Source organism: Dreissena polymorpha, chromosome 13, assembly GCF_020536995.1.
Source record: "Dreissena polymorpha isolate Duluth1 chromosome 13, UMN_Dpol_1.0, whole genome shotgun sequence".
In the NCBI taxonomy this organism is placed as follows: Eukaryota; Metazoa; Mollusca; class Bivalvia; order Myida; family Dreissenidae; genus Dreissena; species Dreissena polymorpha.
In genome coordinates this window covers 28585879-28602142 of record NC_068367.1, presented here as the reverse complement: position 1 = coordinate 28602142, position 16264 = coordinate 28585879, and the positions used below count along the sequence as shown (strand labels likewise).

Below are 16264 nucleotides of genomic sequence, written 5' to 3'. Positions count from 1 at the left end.
AGGAAATTATTGACTTGTTTGTGTTTGACATGAAACAGTAACTTGTTTGTATATTAAATAAAATAACATACACATTTTCATACTGTTTAAAGTAACTATATACAATGTACAACTAATAACTTTAAATAAATACATGTGTTTTAATACATTTATTACAATGTTATAATACTTTTTAAAATAAAGATTTCAGAATCGGACGAAACTTTGCCGCAATCTGAAAAAGAAACATAGCCATCTCTGGAGGAATGTGGTCAGGAAGTTGAATGGTCCCAGTCACCATTAGAATATTTTGTAAGTCATGGTGAAGGTAAACATGTTAAAAAGTGTCAAGTGATTTTTAACAGGACTACATGTTTATGCCCCCGAAGGTGGGCATCTAGTGATTGCATTTCCGTCTGTATGTCCGTCTGTCCCTCATACTTTTTCAAATGTCTGTGCTTTTAGGTTATATTTTATAAATGCCTTTTTCATTCTTTCTAACTATCACCAACAAACGTTAAACTAACAGTTCAATGTGTTTAATAATGCAAAATAAGGTTATGGTTGTTTTTTAATGTCATTGTTTGCAAATACATGTATTTGGTAATCATATAGTATTGCTTATACATATTTCATCTCTATCATTATCCCCACGTTTTTCGGAGAAAAAGTGGGGATATTGTGGTGATGTGCGTCTGTCCGTCCGTCCTGGCCACCTGCTCCTCCTACACTATTAGCACTAGAACCTTAAATCTTACATACCTGGTAGTTATGAACATTTGTGCGACGGTGACAGTGACGGAATTTTGATCTGACCCCTGGGTCAAAAGTTATGGGGGTTGGGGCGGGGCCGGGTCAGAGATTTTCACTCATTTTGTATGTTATTTTACATTAACTTTTTCATTTCTGCACCGATTTACTTCATACTGATACTGAGCAACTCTTATGACAAAACGGTAAATCTCAACTATGCATGGCCCCATAACCAACCCTGGGGCGCCCCGCCCACTTAGGCCACGCCCACCCGAAATTGCCTTTTACTATAATTTCTTCATTTCTACACCGATTCACTTCTTATTGATACTGAACTTCTCTTATGATAATACAGTCAACTATGCATGGCCCCATTACCAACCCTGGAGCGCCCCTGAGTCAAACAAACGGCGTGGGGATACGCGTCGGCCTCTGCCGCGCCATTTCTAGTAATTTCTATGTTTTCAAGTGTAGTTATACTTATATAAAACTGAAAAAATTCTGCAGTTTTATAAGTGTATTACTTAAACGACATTGTTCACAAATGCACAAATCTCTGAACAAATCTCTTTAGGTAAATTACGCAATTCGCAGATTTGCTATACAGTATAGATACCTGTAAAATAAATATTTTGGGTTCTTGTAATTTTATTAACAACAATAATAACATTGTACGCGAACACAATTATTACCTTAATCATATTACACATTTTATTTACACAAAGTGTTTGTATTACAACACATTTAAAAACGTTTATGGTACTCATTATGTTGAATATATGCATGTGCTTTTAGAAACCGTCACCAACTGTTTCAATGTGTAATATTGTGAAAACATGGTTTTTATTGTTTTTTTGCGGATTTTAGAAATGTGATTGTTATAAATTCATTAAAAGCAATATTATTGCACATAACATATTATTTATTAATACACTTTGATAAAAGAATATACAAATACCACAAGTAGGCAGATATTGCTGATCTCTACGAGATATTGCTGATCTCTACGGTAATCATGATAGTTTCCCGATATCACATACATATATCTAGATATGAATTCTGGGATCTGTTAAGATCCTTTCTTGTAAAACGGTTTCAGCTCAATTACTCAGTTGAATGAAACAAAAGAGCTAATTTATTAAAAAGTGATCATTGAAAATGTGAAACTTTATATCATATCTAATAAATTATAATGACTCGATAATGGTTTGATGGCTGGGTTCAAGGTCTATATGATAAGTGTAATGAAAAATACACAACTGGTTTTAGCCCAATAAATTGAGATTTGTTTATGCTATTATAATGGCACTTTGCATTGCACATGGTTTTTGTTTTGCAATTCAAAATTACTGCAGTTAAAAATATTGTTTTCGCTCAATAGCTTAATACATGAAATTATATTGTCTATCTTAATTGCCAATGCATTATTGGTTCAAAATATTATCTATTGTTTAACAAGTATAGCTTTACATATTCATTGAAGGTACCGGTTTGTCACTTTAAATGACTTTGTAGTTTGAAATTCAAATTAAAAAGAAATGTCAGCATACAAAAGGCAGCCATAAGCGTATAAACACATTGTTCTTCAATAGGTTTATCATAAAAAACAATCAGTGTTTCTTTGTTCCTGTCATTGATAAAACAAAGAAATGAACTTGGTGAGGGTTGATACGCCTCAAATAGACTAAACATGATATCCCTCCCCAGTGAATTCCGTTCAGCTTAACCGTCATGCAAGCTCAATAGAAGATATGTTATACCTATTGAAATGTTACTTAAATAGAAATAACTTTAATGTTACATATCATTTTGTTTAGTTTAAAATTACAAATTTATTCTGTGTATGTATGCGAACCATGATATCCATTTTCTGCATTACTGTTAACTGGTAATGCAATAGGTTTTGAAAACAATGAATACATTTTGATAACAACATGAAAAGCTTAGTGACAGCTGGACGTTCGGAATTACACACTTTGATTTTGGGGTGCTATTTGTAAAACTTTTGGCTGTTTTGGACATACTTGGACGATTTTCATCAAATAAAAGGTGTTTAATCATAGATGGACGCTTCCTGCTGGCAACCACAACGACATATGTGCGCATTGTTGGATCTTTTATGCTGTTGCATTGTGTTATTTAATACACCTGTGAAATCATCGTTGGATACCTTTACTCTTATTATATATATAAGGACCAAACAATTTTTTCAAGTACCTGTGGTTAAGAGGCAATAACGTTTGCTATGGAAAGAGCGCTCATTTGAAAGACGCCTATATCGATTACATCAATAATATAAACGTCTGAGTGCGAATTCAAGCAATGTTCTGGTACATGTGAACAGCGTTACAACATAAATTTTATAGTGCAGGCCTTCATTTGTTAAGTAGCATTATGGCAACTGCGTGTACAGACACTAAAGAATCTGATCATGTAATAGAATACTGTTGTTCCTCTTGCGAAGAAGACGCGATTTCTCGAGAAGCAGCTTATTACTGCAAACTGTGCTCAAAGTTCTTTTGTTGCCAATGTGTAGAGTTCCATGGAAAATTGTTTAAAAAGCATGAAACTTTTGGACGGGAAGGACTTGACCAATGGCCTGTTTCTAAAGTAACTCAGGATGTTCTAGAAAAATGCAGAGAACACAAAGATGAACACTTGAAATTGTACTGCGAGGACCATCGTCTAATGTGTTGTAATTCTTGCGTCGTGTTTAATCATAGGTAAGCTTAAATTGCAATTAAGGCATCATCTTTGTTATAATACAGAAGACAACTATGCAAAGAATATAAGTGAATTGTACATGTACATTGACAAAATACGTATTTAACTGAAAAGCTTTATGCAATTAAATTTGTGTCGTAGCTATACGTTGTTTTGCTTATTTGCTTATTTAATAATCAAAATATATTTCTGTCTGTAAGAATACGAAGTATGATTTTAAAGCTTAAACAAGTTTAAAGCTTAAGCGTGGTTGAGACGTAAATGCTCATATTATTTTCTTAGAATTTATGTAAATCGATCAATAAAATCATAACTAACAAAATATAGAATATTGTTTTCCGTAAGTACCATTTAGAGTTTTTGTTTTTAATTTACAATAGCATTTATTAATTGATACTGACTTCAGGCAATGTGCTTCTGTGATTTCTATCGATCAATCATATGCAGAAGAAATTACCGACGATTTGCAACAACTTCAAGAAAAGACTGTAACAATTCTTGAACAACTGAAGCAGCTACAAAACAATCAAGAAAGCAACATCATCACTTTGCTTGAATCATACAATGAAAATTTGCAAGAAATAAAAAATGCGAGGTCCACACTCAATTCCATTTTAAATATTCTGGAAAAGGACACTGTGCAAAAACTGGAAGAGGTACTTAACAGTTTAAATACACTTCTTAAAGAGGACGTTGAAAACGCCAAAAGACTCAGTACAGACTTGAGAAACCTCGGTAAAGCAATTCAAGAAATGACGACAAAAGGGAAGGAACTATCATTCATAGCTTACAGGAATTGTAAGGTCAACATACGTGAATGTGAAAAATATATTCACGAGCATTTTAATATTAAGGAAGTTAAAATGTATTTTAAAACAAACACATCGATTGAGACTTACTTATCCCAACGACAAAGCCTTGGCATGATTCTTCATAGTAACCAAATTGAGGACAACAAAGAAATCAGTCTTTTAGGCGAGACTATATACAGTGCGAGGCAAAAAGATGATAAAAAGACTGAAATCCGAGGAGTGTGTGTCCACAGTGGATTATTATTCATGACTGATTATAACAACAAGAATGTAAAGATATTAAATAGTGACTACTTTGTGTTACATCAATTTAATCTAGATTTTCAGCCATATGGCATTTGCCATTATACTCCTAATAACTACAGGTATTATCAGTATGGGTTTGATAATTTAAGTCATGTAGCCATTTCCGGATACGGCCGAATACAGTGTGTACGAATAAAAGGTGGAACTTCTGCTGATTTTTACCGCAGTATCGAACAAAATCTTCAATTTTCACACGATTGTTGCGGAATAACGATCCATAACAACGACATGTACATCACATCAGGCTCCGCTTTGTACCACTACACTCGGCAAGGGACACCAGTGAAGAAGTTGTATGAAGCTTCATGGGGTTATGTTATGTTCATCTTATATGTACCATTAATGTTTTTTCTCGATATGTATGAAGTTTGCAATATGCAGGTGAAATTTATAATTACTGATACAAAAATATTTCATACATAAAGTATACAAGTATCAGTTCGTCATGCATTCATTAATTTAAACAACATTTGTGCACACTTAATCTTATCTTTCTAACAGTTCAATATTGTGCAGTTAACCGAAGTGGCGACAAGATATTTGTAACGAACTCTATGAGCGAGCTACTCACGCTGTCCAGGGACGGGACTATACTCTCCATCTTCACGGATGGACAATTACAAAGCCCGATCCCAGTACATGTAACAGAAAAGGGACAAGTGCTAGTATGTGGGAAAAACAATATCATACAGGTGGACAGTGACGGGAAGAAAAAGATAACTGCTCTAGCAATACCAAATGTAAATAATCCATTGTCAATGTGCAGCTTTGGCAAGTGCGTCATTGTAGGATCGAGTAACATTCTTGTACTTATGATAGAGTAATGTAAGTGTATGCAAGTAGCGAATGTAATACAATTTTGGACATTTCATAAACGCAGCATATTTCCAAAAAATGATATATAAATCAGCAACAATTCAAGTTAAACGTAAATATTTTCAGACGATTCGTGCACAAGTGAAATAAATAAAAATAAAATAAATCTATTATTATAATGTCATTGTGGTTCGCGCAAACAAACACTTGCCATGTAAATTTCAGCAATTGTGACTGTCATAAATATTACCGATAAACATTCTCACGTTATTGTCTCATCTAGTATAACAATTATTCTCGAATCGGAATGAACCGGTCTCATGAAAATGCACAAAAAGAAGTATTTACGTATGTTAAATGCACACAAATAATATTAAGAATGTCATGAAGACGAAAAGAAGTTTTCAAAGTATTTTATGTTATTATAGTTCGATTGCTTTACTCGCACACCCGTAATGTGCTGTAAGTCCTATATGGTGTTGACGATATTTACATATGACCTGTACAAAATGCTGAGACGAAAACAGGAGTTCCTTACTCTGACTTTAAACAATGTATTGGTAGTATTTTAGAGGCGTATTTATAAAAAAAACTTTAAAGATTTTATGTTTTTTAAAGATGTTCATGTGATTTAAAATGACCTTTAAATATCATTTAATGGAGTTTGTATTTACATAGAAGAATAATCTTACTGAGTTCAACTCAACTGTTTGTAAGTATTCGTCTTTAAACTATGGTCTCGAAAGCTCAGACAGATAGGGGAATCAAACAAATGCAAATAAAGAATTTCGTTTCGCCACTTGAGCCATTTGCGATAATATTGAGAATTTGGCTCAAGAAAAATCTGATTTGCGAAAATGCTAAAATATCGTAAAATTTCATTGAAAACAGACGCCATTTTAACCCGAAACTGGTTTTCTATATTTTTAGCTCATGTATTTTTTGAAAAAAAAAAAATGAGCTATTGTCATCACCTCGGCGTCGGCGTTGGCGTCCGGTTAAGTTTTGCGTTTAGGTCCGCTTTTCTCAGAAAGTATCAATGCTATTGCATTCAAACTTGGTACACTTACTAACTATCATGAGGGGACTTGGCAGGCAAAATTAGATAACTCTGGCGTGCATTTTGACAGAATTATGTGCCCTTTTTATACTTAGAAAATTGAAAATTTTGTGTTTAGGTCCACTTTATTCCTTAAGTATCAAAGATATTGCTTTCATACTTGCAACACTTACTAACTATCGTAAGGGGACTGTGCTGGCAAAGTTATGTAACTCTGACTGGCATTTGGACGGAATTATGGGCCCTTTATACTTAGAAAATTGAAAATTTTGTTATTTTTTGTGTCCACTTTACCCCTAAAGTATCATAGATATTGCTTTCATACTAGGAACACTCGCAAACTATCAAAAGGGGGCAGTAAAAGGACAAGTTGCATAACTCTGGTTTTCATTTTTACGGAATAATGGAATTTTTTTGACTTAGTAACTTTGAATATATGGTTAAATTTTGTGTTTCGATCCACTTTACTTCTAAAGTATCAAGGCTATTGCTTTCAAACTTCAAATACTTTCATGCTATCATGAGGTTACTGTACCTGGCAAGTTGAATTTTACCTTGACCTTTGAATGACCTTGACTCTTAAGGTCAAATTATTAAATTTTGCTAAAATTGCCATAACTTCTTTATTTATGATTAGATTTGATTGATACTTTGACAAAACTACTCTTACCTGACATACCACAATAGACTCCACCCAAACCATTCCTCGTGCCCTCCCCCCCCCCCCCGAATCTCCCACCTATTTTTTTTTAAGATCATGTCACAAATGACCACCACACCCTCACACTATACCCCCCCCACCCCACCCACCCCCACCCCATTTTTTTTTAAACGTTTAAAAAACACAAATATTTATTTGTATTATTATTTTTTTGAAATACCGTCCAACCATCGCACCCAAGAATCCCCTCCCCCCAACCCCCCCCCTAATTTTTTTTTAAGATCATCTCACAAATGACCACCACACCCTCACACTATACCTCCATCCCCCCCCCATTTTTTTTTTATTTTTTTTTGCATTTTTTGTTCGCATTTTTGGAAGACAATGTTATAAATGTCCACACCCCCACACTACACACCCTTCTTCACTCCACCCCTCCCTCCTTTGTGATTGAAATTGAGAGTCCCTTTAACTTTAAAAAGAAAATAGATGAGCGGTCTGCACCCGCAAGGCGGTGCTCTTGTTCTCTTTGTTTCAATGAAAGTATTCGCAATTTGAACAGTGATCGAAAACCGGTCTGCACCTGAATCGAGACATCGCTTGACATTATTGTTATTGAAGTGCACATGGTAGCTGGCCAATCAAAACTGAGCTCGCTTACACATGAAATGACGTTGTTGAATGAAACGTTAAAATGGGTGGAGCTTTGAATACACAGTTAATATTGTCGTCTGCAAACAAAATAGCGGCCGGTCGAAAATGTCGTATTATAAGATTAAAAATGAAAATAAGCTGACAATAAATTAATTATCTCCAAGCTGACTATCGCTCTAAATTAAAAGAGTGATAATTAAATAATAAGTTCTATGTCGTTGATGTTACAACTTTCTGCCGATTTTCGATTGAAATGAAAAGGTAATAATTAATTAATTTGATCGTTTTACTCACACACTATGCTAACTAACAGCGGCGTATTTAAATCAAAGGAAAACGTGAAAAACACGCTCGGTTTCATTGCAATTAAAGTTGAATTAAAGTTACGAATTTGTAACACATAGGAAGAGTAATTCATGTCGTCTACAATATAAATGGAAGTAACCACTTTCTCCGTACAGTCGCTAACATGGCTTCTTTAACCTTAAAGCGTCCTTTGGACGAAAATGAGTATAGCAGGATTTGTTTGCAATGTATTTTGTGAATGAAGTGTATGCTTGTATTTTACATGCCATTCATCATGTTGTTAAAAATGTGCTGTATGAAAATATCTCTATTACTATGAAAATTGTGATGTGATGTATATTATGATATGTGACATGTGCTTGTTGTCATGAAAAGAAATATGAAACATCTATAGTATATATTGTTATTTGAAACAAACGAAAACTGGTTGGCAATAGGCCCAAAACGCACCACAAACAATATAGGATCCAAAAAATTTTATGGGGGGGGGAGCATGCCCCCGGAACCCCCTTGATCTGGGTGGCTCAAAGATATTTTGGGCCAGCGCTAGCCCTGGTGGTTAAAGGGTTGTATTAAAGTCAGTATCTGATTATATATGTTTACCATGCAAATACAAATGATATATTTTGTGTTTTGTTTACGATCTATAATGTAAAAGCTTAAGAAAAAAGGGAAAATTACACCCATCAAATTCCCATATGGTTTCATAAAAACTGTCAACTTTCAAAGCTGTTTTTCTTCCTTTCCTGTGTATTAAATTGTGCGAACCTGACCTCATTTGAAAGACGGACCAGATATCAAAATTTTCAGCCAATCCCTCAAATAATTCATTGGAGATATTTCTCCGTATTGAAGAGTTTTTGAAATAGTTTCCAAAGATGGCATTGCCTTTACAATAGAAAACATAAAATATTGCCTTGCAAAAGAACAAAACTTCAAAAAAAGCCATGAAGGAAGGTCCTGGACAGAAAATAAACAGATGACAGTGTAACAAATTTTATGAAATAAGAACTGAACTAGAATTAACAAAATTCTCATTTAAAATTTAATTCTGAAAATTCCATTGGCTTGAGCATGATTGTTAAATAGAATGCAGTTCAGTTCTTTCCACAGGATTTATTTTAGAAGCCCCGGGGCCGAAAGGTGGGAAGGTAGGGAGGGTAGACCCTATGACATTATTTTTCTAAATTTATATATGACGATCTTTGGTGCGTTATGAGCTATAAAGTAATGGATAGCATCATTAATATTTTGTTAAATAGATACTCATAATCCCAACTTGATAATTCCCCAATGCATCCGTATCGACCCGACTCTATCAATTACTTCTTTTCCGCTCAACTTCCATTACCCAATAATCCCGTATATTCCATTATTAAAAGCAAATTCTGGTAAATATTGAGTTTCAAAGTGCTAAAGAATTTCATATACATAAAAAAATCGCCTTTTTACCTAAGTAAAAATTGATTTTGAATATGTGATTATTTAAAGACTTGATGAAATAACGTCAAATCGGGACGTTTTTACCAACTGAACACACGTATATCGCCTGTCTTGATGTCCGCGTATTTATACAAAATACACCCACACTTTTCATATGATTATGTACATGTCTGCGCAGTTTTCGCGGGTTTTATTGTGACAAAGGAACAACAGAAATACACAAAGCAGCGTTTTTAAGCTAGAATTTGTTTATGTTGCGTTAACATTAAAATTTGGAAACATGTTCTATATTAAAAATGTAATTATGCTTATTTGAGAATTCGACAAAACAATTTAGCTGTGTGTAATGAATTAAACTTAAATTTGTTAAAATGATTTACGAGTCAATTAAATTATATGACCATGCTGTGCATGCAATGCACACTTTCAACGAGGATTATACCTGGTCGCAATCATTTATCTTCGAAATAACTTGCCGTGATTTCATCGTTGAAGTGTAAACCTAGCAACCGATATGTGTGGTAGGTGAAAAAGACAACACACTGTCATAAAACAGCACACTTATGGCAATTACGTCATTCGTCGTCTCCTGATTTAACTGGTATTGACATGACGCCTTATCAGTGATCACTCCGCCCACTTAATCACGTGGCTCAGCGGGAAGAAAACCTAGACAAGCTACCACAGAAATGGCTTCTTTTGCCGACTGCATATAGATTTACGCGATATTCCGGATGATTTTATGGACTTGTTTAACACCATCTTACACTTGTAAAGGGGTTGATGCCATTTAGTTATTCTGCAAATGCAAAAAATATACGATAAAAGAGAACATCAGCTATTTATAACGGGTAAATCGGTACATTAAACACGCTCTCGAAATCGAACCCGTTATTACGTGTAATGGTGGTATTTGCAATAAATTAACACTTCACCGGTATTTACCCGTGTTATTAACAAAATTATTACCGAAACATTCCCCCTACACGTGTATTTGACACGAAATAGCGCTTTATAACTGGGAATTCGGTGAAGTTTTACGCGCTGTCTGACGCCGGGTGGGTACCTCAATCCCATATGTTATTGCGTATAAAAGTGATATTAATCATATTAAACATTGCTTATGGGACATTTATCAATCACTATAATTTAAAGCGCAAAAACAACACAGTAAGTTTGGACATTGTCTGATATAAAATTAGCGTTGTACGAAATGGAATACGGTCGGGCTGTTATAAAATAATAAGGCTACCAATATCAGACGCTCGCGCAGGTACCGACTTCCCCGAAGTTACCGCATTTATTGGTTAACTAATATCAGTAATAATAACTCTTTTACAATAGCATTTATCGATACGTCTTTATTAAAATAATAACAAAATGGTTTTCACTTGTTTCTGACACACACAGAAACGCAACTTTTAACGGGGATTTCGTAAAGTTACACGAATTGGGTACCAAAATTCTCAATTATTTTACATGCACACGTGACATAATACATACTTAATCATGCTTAGTTATTGCTTATATGTCATTTCAAGTTTGTGAAATAAATTAATGTTCTATAAAGGGGATCTCGGTTATTCTTGAAGCTTCCACTCGCTCTTGTCAAGACCGCATTGCCGCGTTGGAAATGGTATAAATTTAATTCATCTAACTTATCTAATTATCTGATTATGTGATAATCATATCGATAACATAAACTATTAAAATCTGCTAGTATATCCGATTAAAATATATTATAATTGTCTTTGACAGTGTTGACGTTCAGTTGTTCGTGGTGACGACCGCATGCCTTTATCCATCTCTTACACTTCTCAAGATCTTTTTTCGGCTTTGGAAACGAAATAAAATCAATGTCACCAACTAATCTGTCCGGATATCGATTGTCCGAGTTACATAATCCCCATTGACACCATTTAACCATTTTTAATCGTTTTTTAAAGAGGAAAACAAAAGAAACTCGTTGGAATAAAAGTGAACCTAAACTAAATATTTTTTTCTCATGAAACTTCTAATTGAGAATTGTTTTGACAGCAATTGGGAAATTTGTAGTATTTTCCTAATTGGGAAAGTGCCGTTGTCCGGTACTTTATAAAGTAGGAAAAAACCGCTGCCCGCGGATTCCGATTTCGAAATTCAAGCGCACTATCGAGGTACAGTTAAATGACCTGTGGAAAGCATTTAGTTTTTTTTTTCATGCACATAAATGTTATGTTTACCCGTTTTAATTGAAACACATTAATTGTATTTTCATTAGTTTTCGTCTACACGGTATGGAAAATGTCCCAAATGTTTCTTTAGCTGTGAGACATGTGCACCACCTCTTTTCCAGCATTTGCAGAACTCTGTTTATGACTCAGATGACATTTAGTCGTAGTGTGCATCTCAACAGTTTCTAGACCCTATGTGAAATTGGGTCACATGCTCATATAAACTAGTTAGCGCGGTCAAATTTGAGAAAAACCTGGTTACCATTCAAGGTCACATTTATTTTTCAATCTAGATGAAACATGATCAAAATGTTTACCTTGAAAATAAAAAGGACCAGCTTGAATCTAGGCAAAGTGCGTCAACAAATAGGTTACCAAGTCAAATCTTAGAAAAACATTGTAACCACTCTAGAAGCCACATTTATGACTCAAACTTGATGAAACTTTGTCATGACAAAACATACACCAAGTTTGAATCTAGGTCACTTGTGTATAAAAACTAGCTCACAGGGTCAAGTTTTCACAGTCGGTTTACATCAAACTCAGCTGAGCCTTTCAGGACGATAGATAGAAATGATTTTAAGTGCAATTAAAACTGGTCTGGCAGTTCTTTAACAATAAGAAGGCACACAATACATATATGAGTCGTGTAACGTTGTTAGAAATTTAACTTGAATAAAAAAGAGAATATCTAAACACGAAACATACTAATATTTAAATATTTGATTGGATGAAGATGCAACTATTTGAATACAGATTATGGAATTTTCAATGTAATTCCTAGAAAATAACAAGGTGATAATGAACATGAACTAGTAAATAATAAGGTGAATGTGAACTCGCATGAGTAAAGTAATTTGGCTTAGCAAAACAGTGACTGGTGAAGGCATATGGCATGTGTGACATAAGTCAATACATGAAATATTGTCATCAACAAAGTTTACATTAAAAAAACATAAAAGAAGTATGTTCAACGAATAATTGTAAATCTATTTAACTTAATATTTTTTAGAACAGAACGCATGGTGACAGTTAAAGAATAAAATGAAAATGTATAATCTTCCCTCCTTAATTGCACTCTGCTGTTCTTTTTGCTTTGCATAACAATAACACTAACATATTATAGATCATAACAAATCACCACAAGTAAATTATGTATGAACATGTTATTCATTTTCAAGATATAGATCCGGATAAAAAAGATACACTGATTATATACAATTCCAAAGGATAAATAATGATCAGCAATAGATGGTAGCATGCATTAAATTATATGGCAACACAATAAATAATCCTGCAATCATTATGCATTGAAACATTACACTAAATAATAGATTCATGCTCTCAAAGTTATTTATACATGTACTTTTTCAAACATATTCATGATTTGACATAAGTAAGCAAGACAATAAATCATCCATGTGAGTCATGTGATGAAACCTAACACTGAATATGCGTGTTGTTGTGGTCAAGAATTCATGTAAAGTACATGTTCCAAAATGTTACCACTAAAACTTGAACAACACTATTTTACTTGAAACACAAGGATGTTGTTGCTATCCCATTGGCCAACAATGATGGATGCTGTGCTCCTATTGTAGTTCACTGAACATGGTTGATAAATTTCATCTCTTTCGGTAGCAAGTGTTGCCAGCTTCTTCTTGCCTTCACCATTCAGCTGTAGGATGGTGCGTAGTTCACCTACACCGACCAGCACCTGTCCCAGAGCAGTGACATGTACACCCCATGGAAATTCTATGTCTGGGTCAGTGACGGTGCGGAGAACTGTGTAATCTCTGGCCAGGGTGAGGACCTTGGGTGGGAGATTGCTAGTGACAAATATCTTGTCACCCGAAGGACTCACTGCACACTTAAATACTATTAAAGAGAGTAGGATTAGTGTACTTAGTTATTAACAGAATCACGATATTAATACAGACACGCTTACACTTATTCATCACAGCTATTTGTTGTTATTAATAAAGTATGATTTTTCTTACAATGAATCATGTATCCATGGATGATTATATTATGCAGAAACACCATGTAATAAACATCACTAACATACTCTAAATAAGTACATGTACTCACTGACCTAGTCAGTGCTTTCGTACATTATTATTAATATGGCATTATTTGAAATAGTCTTATCCAATAAGAAAGTCATATGGAGTAAAGAAGGAAGGCTTTGAATGTTGAAGAGTTATAATTGTCTGGAACTGGCAAAGGTAAAATACAAATGACTTTTGTTTAAATATGTATATATAAAGCGTAATGCTATTGTATTATTTCTTATAATAATTTTAAATGTTACCATAATATATCCATCACACGTTACCTGTGTATTTGCCCGATGTATTCTTATACAACTTATTCAACAGGGCTCTTTTCAATGAATACTTGTAAAGTGCAGTGCCAGAAGTGAGATACGGGTCTTGTAGATCATGCGCAATACCATTACATTTATGTTAAAACAGTAACTTGGTGCTCTCAACCAGCTGCCCACCACTCACAGAGACAAACTGGACCTCATTTGTGTCATCCTCATCCTCACCCATAGTAACAGCTACTTCACTTGGCGTGATTTGACACATGTCACATGGAGCAGCAGTTAAATCACAATGATCCACCACCTGGTATTGATGATTGAGTAGCTTAATTCGTTTATTAGAAACATCAGCGACAATGATCTGATCAGATAGAACACACATTGCATTGATGTAGAAGCTCTTCTGTGAATCACTTGGTATGCTCACATCATACTCTGACTTCCCTTGTACAGTGAATGTCTGGTCTTTATCGCCAAATACTAATATTTCCTTGGTACTGAGTACAATCTTCCCAAGACCTGACAAGTTAGACAAGTACTGATGAACATCACTGTCAGCCAGGAATGTCAGTGCACTTTCTATCTGAACTGAATTCTCTTTCATATAAGTTTCAGACAGCACAATATTTTTCAGACATTTCTTACTTGCAATAAATGTACGTTCTGCTTTGCCCTTATCAACTATGTCATGCGTTGCATCATTGGGTCGCTTGAGTTCAATTTTTAGCTTGCTACAATTGTCCACATCAGTCTTTACAGAAGCTTTCAGACTGGCCAACTTATCATCTAGCTCTTCCATGGTTTTTTAAATCTTGTCTAGAATACTATTTATCTGTTCGCGTGTTTCACGTATTTCATGTAATTGTTTGTCGTATGAAGCCTGGAAAGACTGCATGTTGATATCCCAATAATTCTGAAGTTTCCTGATATTTTGAAGAATAGTTTGGATCTTTCTTCCTAGTTTCTGCAAGTCTGGAATAGGTCCTTTGACTGACTCAGTTATCGGTGTTTCTTTAGCACATTGTCTGAAAGAAAACTAATATTCAAATAGTTGTCTGTGGTTTAAATGCCCATTATGCAAAAGAACGTGTATGCAATAATATGTCTGAACGTTTGGTCATCATGTGTTTGTTGTTATTAAACTGCTATTTTCAAGTAATAAGATATGGAATGTCTTCATTTTAATACTGGTTTCTATTTTTAACAACGCATTAGTCATCATAGTGCTTTTATTCACATTTCATTTCACAAAATGACACTGAAATAAATTTCTGAATAATGCTGTATTGAATAGTCTCTTTACGACAATAAGCATTTTTTAAGCAAATATGTGTCTGATTTACCTGTGATTGAGGAAAGCACAATTAGTGCAGCACAGCTGACTGTGGTCATCACAAAACATTTCTAGACGTGCGTCGTCATGTAGGTCACATTTCTGAAGGAAATCCTCCACTTTCTTGGCCACTGGCCACGTATTTGTGTCTCCCACTAGCCTCAGTTGACTTTGAATATGAAGTCATCTTGATCACCATAGTATAAATACTCAATATAAATATTTATGCCTAAAATTACATCCCTTCAACTGGTATCGTAAATCAACTAATATATCACATTGGGATGTACTGTTTACAGAAATATTTGAATTATCAGTACTGGACTTCATGTGACTGTATGCATTATCAAATCATAATTATGAGATGTATATGTATGTTATCATACATTATTAAAGTATGTTATCTAATCATTAGCCACAGTCCATTTAAAAAGGTTGCCATCGTGAATATTACTTTGGTATCTGGGACAATTTCTGTAATATATATAATATATGATTTAACACATTTCATGTGTTATGAATAATGTGCTAATAAATACAGCATTGTAATGCAAAACGTCTCTGAAACATGTTTCTGTTTGTATTTTAAGCAGGAATTCAGAATTCATTAGTAAATACCCCATGACTAAAAATCGGGAGCTCTGGAAAAGCATTCATGCCTGTTTTATAAAAAGGGGCCTACCTGTGTTATGAAAAGGGAAGATACTTGTTTAACACAACTCTTGTGTCACTAGATTTCTGTGTACCTAGAGTGAGCATACTTATGGCGGAAATGTTTTGCATTCTTTGTAAAGCACCCGAAAAATTACGGAACTCTCTAGCGCTTTCCGAAAAATCTCCAGAATAAAGAAAGGAAAATTGCATCTAATGCGTTC

At 34.4% G+C, this 16264-nt stretch overlaps 4 protein-coding genes across 6 annotated transcripts in view; 2 read left to right on the top strand and 2 right to left on the bottom strand.

Moving 5' to 3' along the window:
- LOC127854541 (tubulin monoglutamylase TTLL4-like) overlaps positions 1-16264 on the top strand; it is a 724238-nt gene that overhangs the window by 357926 nt on the left and 350048 nt on the right. The window lies entirely within an intron of this gene.
- Positions 1-16264, bottom strand: part of LOC127855724 (uncharacterized) — a 663610-nt gene that overhangs the window by 339093 nt on the left and 308253 nt on the right. The window lies entirely within an intron of this gene.
- Positions 1-16264, top strand: part of LOC127855732 (multiple epidermal growth factor-like domains protein 6) — a 197885-nt gene that overhangs the window by 119050 nt on the left and 62571 nt on the right. The gene's annotated exons all lie outside the window — the stretch shown is intronic.
- On the bottom strand, positions 13912-15719 carry LOC127855740 (uncharacterized). The gene is made up of 2 exons (XM_052391537.1): positions 15400-15719; positions 13912-15081 (listed from the first exon to the last, which is right to left on the bottom strand). The coding sequence occupies exon 2, from the start codon at positions 14853-14855 to the stop codon at positions 14196-14198; it is 660 nt and encodes a 219-aa protein (XP_052247497.1). The 5' UTR covers positions 14856-15081; positions 15400-15719; the 3' UTR covers positions 13912-14195.